Below are 16,348 nucleotides of genomic sequence, written 5' to 3' on the forward strand. Positions count from 1 at the left end.
TTGAACCATTACTAATTAAAAATTTAAATGATTTAACTTCCAATTTAAAAATTGTTACTTTAAAAAAAGTTTAATTTTTTATATTTTTACCTAAAACTACTCAAAATGGTATAATTATGAACATTTAATTAGAACATTGAAAATGATAGGGTAGATTTATTTTTTTAATCGTAAGCTTAGAACTGTTTGATTTAGGAAAGTTTGTCATTTCAAATTTTGCAGTTTAACGGCATTTAATGTAACATTTTTGAACTGAAAGGCGTTAAAAGCTTCCATCGTATTCGTATGAATTATTGAGGGTCAGAATAACAAATTTTTGAATTAAAAACTTGTTAAGCTTAAATTTTAAAAGATTAAAATGCAAAAGAATTCAAGCTTGAGTGTTTTAATTTAAAGTTCAGTTTTGTTTACTTTAAGTAAAGAAATTTGCAGTGTAAGAGTACAATTTTTTAAATTTAAATCGCCGTGATAATTCTTTGCAAACCGTGGAAAAAAAGGCAAATGAGCGGGAATTTTTTTCCTCGTTTAAAACGTCCACTCTGTGTTTGGATACATTTTGGGTAAAAATAAAAAATTTGAAATTATTCAATGAAAATTTTTTTGTCATATTTCAGAACAACACAAAACCTTTTTTTCTATGCAAATTAATCACAATAAGTGTAGAAATAATAACATGTGAGACGAATACATATAGGAGCTTATTTAATATTTCTCTTTTTTTTTTAAATTTAATGATAAATAATTTTGGTTAGGTTGAATATTCAGTAATATCCCATTTTTAATCAATTTGAATATCGAAATTAAACTCTTGAGCTGTACATAATAAAACACTGTTTTGTAACATGGATGACATAAAAACTCGGGGACATTTAAAAAGTGATTATAACTCTGAAACCGTAATTGGAAACGAGAAAAAAGTTTCATTGTATGATTCTGCAATTTATTCTGAAAAAAATAATGTAAGAATCTACTCGTACCGAAAAAATCCGTCTATTTTTACCGAAATATCTGTCAATAATAATTGTGTTTTACCGGATGATGTTTACTTATGTATAATCGAATTTATTTTGATACTAAGTTAACTAAAAATAATAATTAGGACATGGAGTATTGTTGTAAAAAATGATACTCTACTCTATAATTAAAAAATATATATTTCTCTAAATACAATCGTATAATATTCCAGAGACATGGTGCTCTCAAAGTTTTGAATTTTATCCATATATTTTTTTATTATAATATGTTTTAAAACCGGATAGTTCAAGCTGAAATATAAAAAAGTGTTTAAGAATTCAAAATGTTTTTTCTTCATTCTTTTTTTACGTTACATAACTTTTTTGCGTTAAACCTGAACTGTACAGGTTTCTCCATCGTTTATCTTGAGTTTCTCATTTTTATGTTTCAAAACACCTACGATAAGTTATAAAATACTTTAAGGATTAAACTAAAAACAAAATAAATAAAGCGCAGTATCAAGAGTCTATATAGAGTAATCGATGAATGATATGAGGTGATTATTTCAAGGAAACATTGGAATAGGTCGCGGACGGAATACTGATGGTCAATAAACGCAAAGGGAATATAAGTGAATAATACCATTTTTTCCCTGTAAGGGATTCTGAATAATCCTATTTTTCTTATAATTAGTTTTATTTCGCGAATATTCATCTTTAATGGCAAAATGAAACGCACTCGACTTGAAATTCCTGAAAACAGTTGACAGTTTCTTATCGCATTTTAAATACGATTTTAAATGCTAAATAAATTGGAGCAGTACGGAAAGCATTAGGTAACGAGACAGGAAAAGGTTGTTGTTCACGGCTGACTCATTTGTTAAACGTATACGATGAGATTTGTTGGAAGGTGAAAACAGGTGGGGCATTGCCCTGCAAGTTTTGATTTGAAGTAGGTCAGCGGATTCAGCGAATAGAATCAAAACTTTAGTATTTCAAGATAGGGGTTGAAAAAACTTCTGGAAGACAGTTACAAAAAATGTCAGTAAATATAAATTTGGAAGCATTGAAAAATGGTGGTAATGCCCCGTTCAAATTGAATATTCAACATGAGGAGTAAATACACGCGCGCGAACACAAATGTAAACGACCTAAAAATCCATTATTAAACAAAAAAATTTGAATATTAAGTTAACTTTTTTTGACATAATAATTAATGAATAATCATTTTGAATTGGAAGCGTTTGTAACCAAACAATTTTAGATAAGGTGAAATTTTGAATGGAATCAAAAGGAATTGAACTTGTATCATTTCTAAATAAAAGCCTTTAAAATTAAATAATTTGGAATTGAAAGTGTTTGAAATTGAATAATTTTAAATTGGAAGCTCTCAAGGTTGAAAAATTTCAGACTCAAATTTTGAAAATTGGACAAGTTCATTAGGAAGGAGTTGAAATTGTGTTATTTCTAATTTGAAGCTTTAGAAATTAAACCATTTATCTATGTACAAATGCAACATTAAATAAAGCAGTTGGCAACTAAGATCTGTCTTTCATAATACTTAAAAATTTTAATCTATATTTAAAATTATTTCATAGAAATCTTGCTGCCATTTACATATTATGATTTATTCTTTACTGGCAGTAAATGCGTTCATGATTCTGGATTTTTATTTCCTCACATGAAAAATATAATCAATTTAAAAATCCAGTATTAAATAAATTTTTAAACAAAATTAATAATTAACAGTTTCAGATTGAAAGTGTTTTAAATCAAACAAAAATATGTTGAAGCTAGTATAATTTCTGAATAAAAGCGTTTAGAGTTGTGTCTTTAAATTAAAAAAATGTATTGTCTGAATCTCTCAAAGTTAAACAATTTCATGTGAAAGTAATTGAAATTATACCATTGCTTACTCAAAGCGTTCAAAATTAAACAATGTTTTTTTTAATTGAATAATCTCGAAGTTGAATGAATTAAGATTAAAATTTCGAAAATACAACAATTTCAAAATGTTAAAAATTAAACATCTTCAGATTAGAATTTTGATAATTGGATTATTTGAAATTCAAACGAATTGAATCTGTACTATTTCTAAGTCAATTCGTAGCGATTAAAATTTAGCAATTTGTAATTGAATAATTCAAAGTCGAAGCTTCAGAATTAAGAAATTATAGAATTTTAAATTCAACATTAAAGTTGATTAGACAACATTTTTATAAGGCCAAAAAATAGATTCGGCGTCATTTTAACTGTTCAAAGTGTAAAATTCGTAAATTATAAACATTCAAAAATGAATAATTAAAAAAGAAGGTTCAAAATAAATCGAAATTCTAGATAGGAAACTTTAAAAATAAAATAACATTTTCTACGTAACGTTGACAATTAAACGAATTCGAACTCATTCAAACAAAAAAAAAATGTTAGTCGCCAAAAATTTTGATACTAAAACTTTTTATGCTCGATCCCTTAATTTTTTTAAAATTATTTTTAATAAATTTAAGTTGTTAGTTTAGAATGATTATTCATTCTTAAATTTTGCAATCAAATATTTTTCTTTTTTAAATAATTAATTTTTTTAATCGACAACTAAAAATCGGGCAACTTTAAGGTATTCCTTTTAAAGATTAAACATTCACAATTATAAAAAATACAACACAAGATTGCTATATGCTGCCGATTTTTGAAAATTCACCATTTTTTTCCTTTCAATTCTAAATTTTTTTATGTTGAGTTTTAAATATTCAATATTTTGAAACATTTTCAAATAAACAATAATTCAATTATTCTCAATTATTCTCATTTTCAAGGCTTGTATTTGTGAAATTATTGTCTTGATTTTTCATTGTTTTGAATTATTTAAAAATTGAAACCAAACAATTAAGTGTATTTAAATCTACAATATCATTAGTTGGAAAAGTGATTAAAATTAAATCTAAACAATTTAGAATATTTTAATTTAAGATTATTGAATTAAAAATTGAGTACCAATGCTTTCAGTAAAAAATTTGAAAAATTTTAAAAGATTTAATAGTGAAATTATTCTGAAACATTTAATATTTGTGTAAAATTTTTAACCAAAAAAAATTAAATTCTTAATCAAATATATAATAGCAAACTTTTCAGTCAAAAAGAATTAACTTTCAAGTAAAAATAGAATGATTTTCTCATTGGAATCTATTAATTCAGTTAGCATCAAAGTTGAAAGGAAAAAATCATTTATAGACTAAAGAATAATATTTTTAATAAACTTGAAGTTCATTTTTAATACTTTTTAAATAGTAGGTTAGAAAATTCAAATTTTTTAACTTTGATTTCCGACACTATTTACACTATTTTTTTATCTTTTAAATTTGATTTTTATTCCTCTCAATTAATTGTTGTCCATAACAAATAGAGTGAATGTTTGGAAAATCATATTCTACATAATCAGATTTAGGATCGATAAAAAATCCTTACACAACACCATCCATAGAATGTCAAAATTGATAACGGCAAGTTGTGGTTGAATGTGCTCTTTCTTTTATTTTAATGGCTATTATTATTTTGTCATTTATTCTTAGTAAAAAAATCCTTACTCTGCCTTCAGTATCTTTTTATTATTCCCAAGAGGCAAGCACGAAGGTATCATTCACAGAGATACAGATAATTTCACCAAAGCCATTTGATCTCAATTCATCAGACATTATCAATAAATAACCAGTTAAAATAAAAATTTTACATCAATTTAATGGATAATTCAAGATAACTTTTTTAAATTAGTAGAAAAATTTGACCTTTTAAGTCGTAATTTTTTTTTAGATAAATCAGTTGTATAATTTTCTATAAAACCTGATAAATGCATTCGAGAAAATCCTGGAACGAAATCGCCAAGAATTCCAAAAATGATTGCTTTTTTTCTTGACACAAGCTCTTTTACATTAATTTTATTCTATGTGTCATATTCGTAGAGAATAACACTTGGGATTTTTCCCCAAGTTTAATTTCCATTTTTTAATTACTTTTTTGTAAGTATTTTATTTTAAAATTCATTAACATTTGGAACTTTATGCCTAGAAAGGATATGAGCGTCAAGAATTTGACTAATTATATGAATGGAGGTTACATATAAAATTAGATAAATTTTATGATTCTGATTGATCTCAACTTTAATTAATGCTGATAAAAATTATTATTTTTCGACTATCGGATCTCAAGGATAAATTTCAAGGGGCTAATTAACTAGAATCATGAAACAGAATAGCAGATTCAATTTTGGAAAGTATTTTATCAGATTTTAGAAAAGGTTCTTTATTTAATTATAAATTTTAATCTCTTTAATTACATAAATTATTATCAAATTTGCCAGGTTTGAGGATAATAATTGAAATTTTTAGGAATCTCGAAACATCTACGGAATGATTTGGCCGAAGTATTCTGGCTTCGAATAATAAATAATTCATGAACTTTTAAAAAGTCGGTATTAATAAACTTATGCAAAATTCTAACATTGAAAATTAAGGCACATTTTTAAAAAAAATATTACACTCAGAAAAATGTTTGTTCGAATCAAAAAAGTATTTATTGATGGTGTAATCATATATGTCAAAGATAGAATTTGATTCCAACAACCATTCTCGAATGCTTTTAGCAGAAATTTAGGATATTAAAAAATATTCCTGAAATTTTAGAGCTTTAAACAGTTTTAAAGGATTTCAAATGATTTCAGAGGATTTGAAATAGTGTAGGGTACTTAAAAAAAAAAGAATTTTCAAGGTCTTTAAAAAGTAAAAAATTTTTCAAAAGATGAAAAAAATTTCTCCTTCTATTTTAAAAGGCTCCGAACAATTTACAATAATTTGAACGGATTTCAAAGAGATTTAAAAATGTATTGGGGTTTTAAACAATTTACTATAATTTCAAAAGATATGAAACAGTTTTAAAGGACCTATAAAAAGTTTTACGATATTGTAAAAGATTTCACAGGATTTAATCAAATTTCTTATGATTTCAATAATTTTAAGAGGGTTTAAAATCTCACGATATTTCAATAAATTTTCCACGATTTCATGAAATATCAGATTTCATGTAATTTCACGGGATTTTGTATTATTTTAATGGATTTCATCGTATTTTAATGGATTTTTAAAGAATTTATTCACAAGCTTTGAGGGATTTCGTTGGCTTTAAATCATTTCCAAATATTTCAAAGTATTTCCAAAGCTTTATTTTTTTTTAAAGATTTTAATGTATTTTTAAATATTTCAAGTAATTTGCAGTTGATTCCATTAATTAAAAAACATTTCAAAATTTATAAAGGTTTTGGGGTATTCCACAAAATTTCAATAATTTGAAGTTACTCTAGAGAATTTGAAACAGTTTAGGGTAATTTTTTTTATAAATTTCAAGTCATTTTTAAGGGCTATACAAAATTTCAAGGGATTTCCAAAAAAAATTTAATATTCTAGGGTGTTTTAAAAGATTCCAATGCATTTAGAAGAGCTTTGACGAAATTGCAAGAGATTTAAAAAGGTTTGAAAAAACCTAGGGAATTTTGAAAGATCCTCAGGAATTTTTATTATAATTGATTTCGATAATTTGAAGGTATTTCAGAGTTTGAAATATTTTAGGTTATTTCAAAATATTGTAAAGCATTGTTAAGCGATCTAAAAAATGCAAGGGATTTTCCAAGGATTTGAATGATTTTAAAGGATTTGAGAATTTTAATAGGGTTTTCCAAGATTTCAATGATTTTAGGTGAGTTTAAAAGCTCTCAAGGTATTTTTATCAATTATCCAGGGTTTCAGAAAATATCAGATTTTACAGAATTTCGCGGGATTTTATCATATTTCAACGGATTTCAAAGAATTTAGTCACATGAATTGAGGGATTTTGTTAGGGTTTCAAGGATTTGAAGAAATTTTCCAATATTTTTTGCAGTTCATTTGAATTCATTCAACTGTTCGCCCAAAGTTCTATCAAGTTATCCTTCATTCTTTTAAATTCTTTTGAATTATCTTGAACTTTTTTAATTCACTAGAATTCTTTTGAATTCATTTAATTTTACACGATTCACTTGATTTTTTTTCATATATTTTTTTCAAATCAATTGAATTTTTTAAAGTTTACTATATGCGTTTTTTTTTTGTAGGAATTTTATCGAGTTTTTCTCATTTTTCATAAATTCCTCGAAATACACTCCAATTTTACTGAAACAAGTGGAAATTTTTTGAATTTTTGGACACTATTTTAATTCTGAATTCTTTCAGATTTTCCTAGAATCCTTATAAATTTAATCGAATTCTTTGAAATTGAAAAGAACATCAGTCAAATTTGTAATGCACATTATTTACGTTTTGAGTTATAAATTAACAGAATGGTCGCTGGACCGGAAAATGGCCAAGAATTTTAAAAGGCCAGGGAAAACCGGGAAATGATAGTGAAGTTATTTTTTTCACCGGAAATTTTACAAATTTTAAAAGGAAAATCGATTCAAATGCGATGTTAACCATTTTGAAAATAATTAGTTGAATTTTTATCTTCTTTAATCATGTTAGCATTTAGTTTATAATGGGTAATTGAAAAATCTTTTATTTAACAAATTTTTCCATTTTAGGTTTTTATTTTTAAGCGTTTTTTTTTAATTTAAAGAATTTTAAAATGCAGTCTCGGACGACTTAAACAATTGAAGATTAAAATTCTTTGAAATTAAATATTTTCGAGAAAAAAAATGTTCTCTTGATCAACTGTAAATATAAATTAATTATTTAAAAAATTGAACTGTACTTGAAGGGTCAAAAAGTAAACAATAATTTATTTATTAAAATGATTTTAAATCCGTTGGAAATTTAAGATTTTTTCTAGAGATCAGCGTCAAAAATTAACCTGATTCAATTCAAAAGCCATGGTTAAAAAAAAATGTAACTAATTTGAAACTGAATTGTGTGAAATCTTTGAAATTTCAAGGAACTTTCGAACTTTAAACATAAAGCCTTAGTCGTAAAAATCTAAATAATTTAAAACTAAAAATTAAAATAATATGGTATTGGAAGTTTAACTTGTGTGTTTTTTGGGGTTTTATAAACATTTATTATGAGACTGGAAATATAATTTAGAGTATTTTGAAGGTGACCTTTTTTTTTAAAGTCATTTAGACTCTGGCAGCCCTGATAGTAAGAAATAAAAATTTGATCAATTTAAATTTAAAATTGTTTAATTCAATTTATCAAAAAAATTCAACATTAAAAATGTTACAAGATTAGATTGTTGATCTTCAAATATTAATGATCAGGGAAAATCAGAAAGTTTATCAGGAAAGTCAGGAAAGTTGAAAAATAAAGTTTTGCTGTCACCCTACATTTATTAGTTTTCTATATTTAAAAAATATACGAGACTGAAATCACATGTCCTATAAGTGAATTTCCCATCATTGATAGGACATTGATGTTTCAGGTTTTATGGCGTGTACAGCGACGAATCCGATTTGGTTCGTCAAAACGAGACTTCAGCTAGATCATCAGACAAATCGAACCAGTGCTCTAGAATGTGTGCGGAGGATATATCAAAAATCGGTAAGAATTAAGGTTACAGTGCACTGGTACGATATAAAAAAACATATACACTTCATTTGTAATTTTGATTGTTAAGCTTTTAGAAATTGTTTGTAGAAACCAGTACCCGAGATTTAAAACATTCCTCATCATAAATGAATATTGAACAATTTTTAGTTTCAATTAAAATTGCATGTTTTCACAATAAAACCTTGAGTTTGCAGCATTCAAAATTAAATCATTTAAGATTACAGAATTGCAAATTATATGATTTTCAAAATAATGTTAGTCATTTAAGCTTTTAAAATTTCATTATAAATGAATTTAGCAATCTGAAACTGCAAGCGTTTTGAATTAATTGTTTTAAATAGAAATATTGAATTTTTTATGTTGTCATTAAGTTGTTCCAAATTGCATATTTTGAAATTCAAGTCCTTCGAAATAATTATTAATATATATAATTTTATTTATATATAATCATTTATTATTATATATAACATATAGTAATAATAATAATAAATAAATAATAAAAGTAACATCACATATTCAAAAGAGAACTTTTAAATTTCATGCAGTATGAAAGCATGTTTATTTAAGAAAAAATTATTTAAAATCAAATTAATCAGTTTTCTAGTTTTTTTAACTTTGAACTTAGAATATTGTAAGATTTTAATAGAAATTTGAGACCATATTTTTTCTTAAATTGTTAATTCTTAAAAATGCAAACAGATCACAAGTATTTAATTTACAATTATGATGAAAGTTAGGATTTGGTTATTATTGTTATGTTATCATGGTGCCCGTGAAACAGAAATCCGGGAAATGACAGTGAATTTATTTTTTTCGGAAAATTTTAACAATGTTTAGAAGATAAAAAGTATATGTAATAACTTAATTGTGATAAATAACAAACTTTTCCTTTCTATTTTTTGACAAATTATTTACAAATCTAAAATAAGATCGATTTCAACTTTTTTTAAATCTTAAGTTCAGTCGTTTAACGTTTTCAATTATGATACCATTCAGTTTGCAATGCGTAATTCTTATTTTTAACTTAAAGAATTTTAAATGGCAGTTTTCAAGACAAACAATTACAAATTAAAAGTGCTTGAAATTGATATTTCTTTACAGAAACGTCTTTAGTTGTTTGTCTATAAATATAACATAATTATGATTTTTTAAATGCAATTCTACTTTAAGTAATAAAACGTGAACAATAATTGATTCTAAAAGACGATTTATAATAATTCGTTCAAAAATAAGGAATTTACTGATTTTAACGTTAAAAACTGATTTTTTTTCAATTCGAAAGCCTTATTAGTTAAACAAATGTAAACTTACGATTGAAACTTTATAAACTATTTTCAATTTTTCAATAATTTAAAGTTAATAGATTTATAATTAAACGCTTTTATTAGATTTTAATTGCGGAAAAGAACAATTTTTTCATATCTAGCAATATTTGACGATGTGCTTAAAAAGAGCAATTATAAATCAAATATTCAAAACTAAAAAATTTGAAACGAAATTCTTTGAAACATAAAGCGATGTATCGATACAATTTTAAAGAACTAAATCCAAACTTTATACGTTACATTTTAATTGTTATATTTTAAAATTTCTCATTTTAAAGTGAAATTATTAAACTTTGATGTATGAATAAAAATTAAATATTTATTATTTTAGAAAAAATTGGAGTATGTTGAGGGAATACTTAGAAATTTTGAAAATATACAAAATTAATTTAAAACTTGAAATGATTTCAAATAATATTAATTAAAAATAAACTGCACATTGTTTCAGATTTCGAACCAAATATTTATGAGCTTTTTAAGAATTGTTTTAGGAAAATAAAAAGTTTTCTTAAGACTCTAGGAGAATTGAAAATAATTTGAAAATTTTAAATAATTAATTTGAAGGAAATATTTATAAAGGTTTCAAAGATTTTCAAAATTATCAAAAGAATCTTGAAGATATTAAGTTAATATTTCAATTTTTCGGGATGCTTCAAAAGTTTCAAAAATAGTTTTAAATGTGCAAAGATTTCGGAGTTCTTTCAACAAGTTTATTCTAGATTTTTTTGATTTTTCAAAATTTTTAAGTAAAATGTTGAAGGAATTTAAAGGTTTGAAGATAATAACAACATTTTGTTGATGTTCCTGGCATAATTTAATATGATTTTTTATTTTGAAAAAATAATTTTAAGACAATATTCAAAAATATTACAAAACAAAACCAAATTTCTATGTAAAAATAAAAATGGAAAAATCATTATTTTAAACAGCTTTAAATAAAAATAATTTATCTTTTAATTTAAACAAGTGTTCAGTTAAAAAAATTGCATCGATAGATAAATTTTTTTCTGTCCAAAAACTGATACAAATGATGTAAACTATAAAATGGATTCATTCTTCAATTTAGAGCATTGTTTTGATTTAATCTGAATTTCTTAGTTAAAAAGTGTTAATAGCCTATTTTTTGTACACGATATTAATTGAATGTTTGGGTAAAAAAATGTTTAATTAAAAAATCTTTACACTTTAATTTTAAAAGTTTAAAATTTAAGAGTTCGACTTTGAGTGCTTTAATTTGCAGTTCAGTCTTTATTACTTCAAAGGGAGATATTTTTAGCATTAAGGGTTCAAATTTTTTTACTTGTTTGTCTTTAAAAAAATTGTTTGAACCAGGAAATGACCGGGAATTTTTTTATTTGATTAAAACGCAACCTGTCTTTTGCATTGTCAGCACTTTCGTTTCTTCTTGGCAACGATTGTGGAGCTTACTCTAAAATTGGATTAATGACCTACGAATAGCAACTCAAACTAAAAATAGGGGAAAAATTCTTGCCGGTAAACATGAGTCCCTCATAGCCGAACTTCGTTATTTCCATCACCAAATTTAATTATTGTCCGACCAGGCGTCTCTGCCACTCTCTTAATTTTTTAATTCCTTTTTTGCAACTCACTCGCGAACAGAGGCAACAATGCGACGCTCGAAATTAAAAAAATTCTTTTTAGCTTTTTTATAATGAATTATTAAGATATAAATTTATAGAGATAAAAAATTCATTAGGAACCTACGAGAATTTATTTTGAAATTATTCAATAATAAAAAAATTTCATTAATCGCAGCACGTGCGAAATATGAAGTTAATTTTTTTCTCTTTTTAGCAATCAAAGCTTATTCACCGCAGAAATATTTACTTAACTTCTCGTGTTTACATCGTTAACTTGCGCCAACTTCCTTGGCAATTGATATTATGTTAGAAAGTTTGACATTTATTTTCTCAACTTTATAGCCGTTTGTTTAATTTTAAACAAATTTAGCAGAATACTAGGTGAAACAGAAAATTTTGATTTGTAGAATTCTTTAATTTAAACAATTAATTTAATATCCAGATTGAAATTTGTCCAGTTACATTTCGCAGTTGAATGAAAATGGTTCTAAATATCTAAGAATGCCGAAGCCGCTTTCATTTTCATTTCTTATGTCAACAGTTAGGTAATTTGTGAAAATGTTTCACTCATATGCAGGTGCGTCTGCAACGAGCACAACTTTTCCACTGGCCAACAAAGTAGGATGAAATTGCGTTTCAGATTTAGTTTGGCTTGCCTGGCGACATCGATTGATTATTTTTTGTATTCGCATAATATTATTCTTCAAAGGATGCGTTATGTCTTCATGGTTATTTATATTATTTATGGACAAGTGTTTTAAGAATGGCTCTCTTCGATGAAGAGAGTGTGGATCTCGAAACAGTAAGGGTACGTGGGTTAGCGTTCTCAAATGATAAGGTTGTTATGGCAGAGTCTATCGAAGACTTACAAAGAATGTTGAATAAACTAGATGCAAGCATGAAGAGCGTGGGCCTCAAAATTAACGCAAATAAAACATAAACTATGGTGTTTGAAGGAAAGAGTGAGAAAACACTATGCAATATTTTATTAAATGATGAGAGGATGGAACAAGTTGATAAGTTCGTATACCTTGGTAGCTTATTTACTAGGGACGGGAAGATAGATGAGGAATTAGATAGACGAATAAATGAAGGTAAGAAGGTTATTGGTAGAGCAGGTCCCCTTATCAGAAGTAAACATATATCAAATAAAGCTAAAATGGCAATACATAATTCTATATTTATACACTGAAACGACATTCGAGGTGCAGCGCCCTCTAAGCTGTAGGACTGTTCCTCGATAAATATTGAGGAGCAGCGCCACGTAATGAAGTAGCAGTAACTCTCACTGCGAGTGGTTGTCCCTCGACAGAAGCGGGGAGCTGCTCTCTACCTAATTTCGTGTTTCTGCAACTCGCAGTGAGAGTTACTGCTACTTCATTACGTGGCGCTGCTCCTCAATATTTATCGAGGAACAGTCCTACAGCTTAGAGGGCGCTGCTCCTCGAATGTCGTTTCAGTGTACCGACTGTACTATACGGTAGCGAGACATGGACTTATCAAGAAAAAGATAAGAGTAAAATCAACGCAATTGACATGACATTCATGCGCATAATATGCGGAAAAAACCTGATGGACAAAGTAAGTAACGAGATAATTCTAAAAGAATGTGGCATCGTGCCCAGAGGTAGACCGCGGAAAGAATAGTTAGGATGTGTGAATGAGACCCTAGTTAGAAGAGACATAAGAAGTCACAGAAACACGAGAGCCTGCATGAAAAAATGCATGGACATAAAAGAAGCTAAAGAAGTATGCCAGGATAGGAAAGTATGGCGGCAAATAGTTAATAAAAAGAGTGTCAGTAGAGTGAATGACGCCTGAAACAAAAGACCGTGGCCACTAATGGATCCAAGTGGGGAACCTTACATAACGACTTCGTGAGGTTCTTCGCTTGGGGTGATTGCTAGAGATATTGATCAGCAGCCTGGGTCGGAGCAGTGTTGCGGAACGAACGTGTTATTTACTTAAATAGCACGAGAATTCTGGATAATCTGAAAAATCTCTGTCCCTTCCACACACTACTCCTTTCCCCTACCGGGTGAGTCACGCCTACCCCGAAGGGAAATAGCTTAATGGTGTAAAAAAAAAAATAATTGCGTCTCGCATTACTCGATCAAAAGAATTTTCAAGATTGGAAAAAATGTTCTGGACAGGATAATTCGCCGCTGTTTTTATATTTCATCAAAATAAATTGCAATATAGATTTTTAATTTTTGAACTTTTTAGCAACAACATTGCAAGATCAAATTGGTGTATGTTAAATTAATCTAGAAATAAATTTGGAGATGACTTGAGTCATATTGTTTTCAAACTTGGTCGTTGGACAAGGTTTTAAAAATAATTTTTGTGGAAGTTGAAAATATTCCTCGATATTCGTTTCAATTTTTGGTATCATGTCAACCGATTATATTTTAAAGAATCTATATTTTCGTTCCTATTCTGATCTATTCGTTGTTGTTTCAATTAAAGATGCAAAAATTGAGAAGCATCCAAAAAAATGTTAAATTTGAAAAACACTTTTTTTCAAAATCACTATATTGTTATGAAAAAAAACCACAGGAGGTATGTTATACTAATTTGCAAAGTTTTTGGGTGAATTCGTATTTTCATTACAAGAATAATTTTTTCATTTAAAATCTTCTTTTACAGGGATTAATTAAAAACAAATGATTTTTCTCGATTACCTAATTTTGAACAATCACATCCCAAGATTTTCGAGTATCACATTGAAAAAAAAATACGCGTCGATTATTTTCGAACACAAAACACGAAAAAAATGTTTTGTAGAAAAAAAGTTTTATTGTAAATCTCCCATGTAATGACCATCTGTATAATATTCAATCACTTAAAAAATTTTTCTTTTTGATAAATAAAGTAAAAAATAATAAAACAATGTATCGTAACACAAATATAATGATTTAATTTCTGTAAGTTTCAAGTGCTGAAAACGATGACCATTAAACATAGAAACTCGAAAAAAGCAGGGTGGCCGCTGATGGACCGGGAACCCGGGAATTTTTCGACGCCGGTAAAAACCGGGAAATAACAGTGAATTTATTTTTTGACTCGAAATTTTACGAATTTTAAAAGGGAAATCGGCCCAAGTTCGATTTGAACCATTTTTGAAATAATTAGCTGAATTTTTATCTTCTTTAATTAATATCATTCAGTTTATAATGAGTAATTTGAAAATCTTTGACTTAACAAAATTAAATTAAAGTGCAATCTTAGATTATTATGCAGTGTGAATTATTACTCACAAAAAGTGAATAATAATTCATTTGTTAAGACGATTCTAAATTTTAGAATTTTACTAGCGTTCAGCGTTAAAAAATAAACTGGTTCAATTCAAAAGCCTTAGTGGAAAACTAAAAATATAAATAATTTGTAACTGAATTGTGTGAAATCGAAAACCTCGAATCTTTGAAATTTCAAGAAGCTGTTGTACTTTGAAAGTAACGATTTAAATTGTTCTATTTAAAAAATGATTCATTTGTACGTGAAATTGTTGAATCTTGACGTATAAATAACAATTAAACACTTATTATTTGTAGAATCATTCGAGTAATTTTTGGATATTTGGAGGTTTTTGAAAATTCTCAAAATTAATTAAAAACTTGAAGTGATTTAAAATAATTTAAACGAAGTGTGTGTTCCGAGAAAATTCGGCTATTCGTACCGAAATTCCGGTGCAAATAGTTATGGCCTAACTTAAAACGTAGATTTTAGCAGATTTTGAACAAAAATATCATAAGCAGAATAGTGAAAGGCTTCAAAAGAATAAAAATATTTTCTTAAGATTGCTAGGAAAATTGAAAATGATTTTTTGTATTGAAAAATTATTTGAAATTCGAATCATTTTGAACGATATTTAGAAGTTGTGAAAAACTTTTAATCATAACTTTAAATTTTAAAAAATGTTAAATGTATATTTTTCAAGACTTTGAAATAAAGTTTTTAATTCAGTTGAATAATTCAGCTTCTAATGTAAAAATTTGATGTAAAAACGTGGATTTATGTTTATGGAACTGAATCTGGATCTTTGAACTCTATAATTTAGAAAAGTTCAAAATTCAACATTTTTCAGTTTAAATGCGGTTCATTTTTTATTAATTTTAATGAAAAAATTATTTAGAGTTTGAATTTTTAAATTTAATTTACCGTGAAAAATGTTTGCGAACTGGGAAAAAACTGGCAAATGACCGGGATTTTTTTCTTGGATTAAAATGGTCGCCCTGAATATTCGAAATTGATCAACTGCAAAGATAAATCGTTCTAAATTGAACACTTTAATGTTAAACGTTCAAAAATCAGCCACTTGATGTGAACGTGTCCAGTGCTTTCTTTCAATTTCTAAAATCCCATATACCGCTTGTAACCGAATTTTCGAAGCGCTCAAATTGGCCTGAACATTTGGTCAGAGAAGTGGAAAACTGCACGACTATTTACTGCCGTCGGTACACTATTTAGGATTAAAAAAATACTTTGAAGCTAATATCATTTTCCGCTGAATCTATAGAAATTTAATGATTTTGAAATAAAAAATATTTCAGGTGCTCAAACTTGAACTATTTTGAATTTTAGTTGAAAAATATTAAAGAGTGTAGTTTTAAATTCACATTTAATGTTTTAATAATAATAAATCTTGGAAAGAAATATTTAATTATACTTTATCCTATTTGAAAAAAATTCTAAATGGGAAAAATGATTTAAAAAAAGTTATTTAGCATTATTTAAAAATATAAAATTTCTTATAAGAAGATAACTTTTATTTCCTACATGTTAAAATAACTTTAATCTTTATCCTATTTTCCGCTTTTTCGTGAAAAAATATACGATTGTTGTACTTAATCTTGCAAAATGATTGGGTGGCCTAGAAAAAGGTGAAATGTGGGAATGGGGGGGGGGGG

At 26.6% G+C, this 16,348-nt stretch overlaps 1 protein-coding gene across 1 annotated transcript in view; it reads left to right on the plus strand.

The window, feature by feature from the left end:
* The window catches only part of LOC117174536 (mitochondrial carrier protein Rim2-like), a 57,445-nt gene that overhangs the window by 29,169 nt on the left and 11,928 nt on the right, over window positions 1-16,348 (plus strand). Inside the window, exon 4 of the mRNA XM_033363738.1 lies at window positions 8,385-8,503. Within this exon, the coding sequence (XP_033219629.1) occupies window positions 8,385-8,503 (119 nt within the window). The remainder of the gene's footprint in view (window positions 1-8,384; window positions 8,504-16,348) is intronic.

Source organism: Belonocnema kinseyi, chromosome 6 (genome assembly GCF_010883055.1).
Source record: "Belonocnema kinseyi isolate 2016_QV_RU_SX_M_011 chromosome 6, B_treatae_v1, whole genome shotgun sequence".
NCBI lineage: Eukaryota > Metazoa > Arthropoda > Insecta > Hymenoptera > Cynipidae > Belonocnema > Belonocnema kinseyi.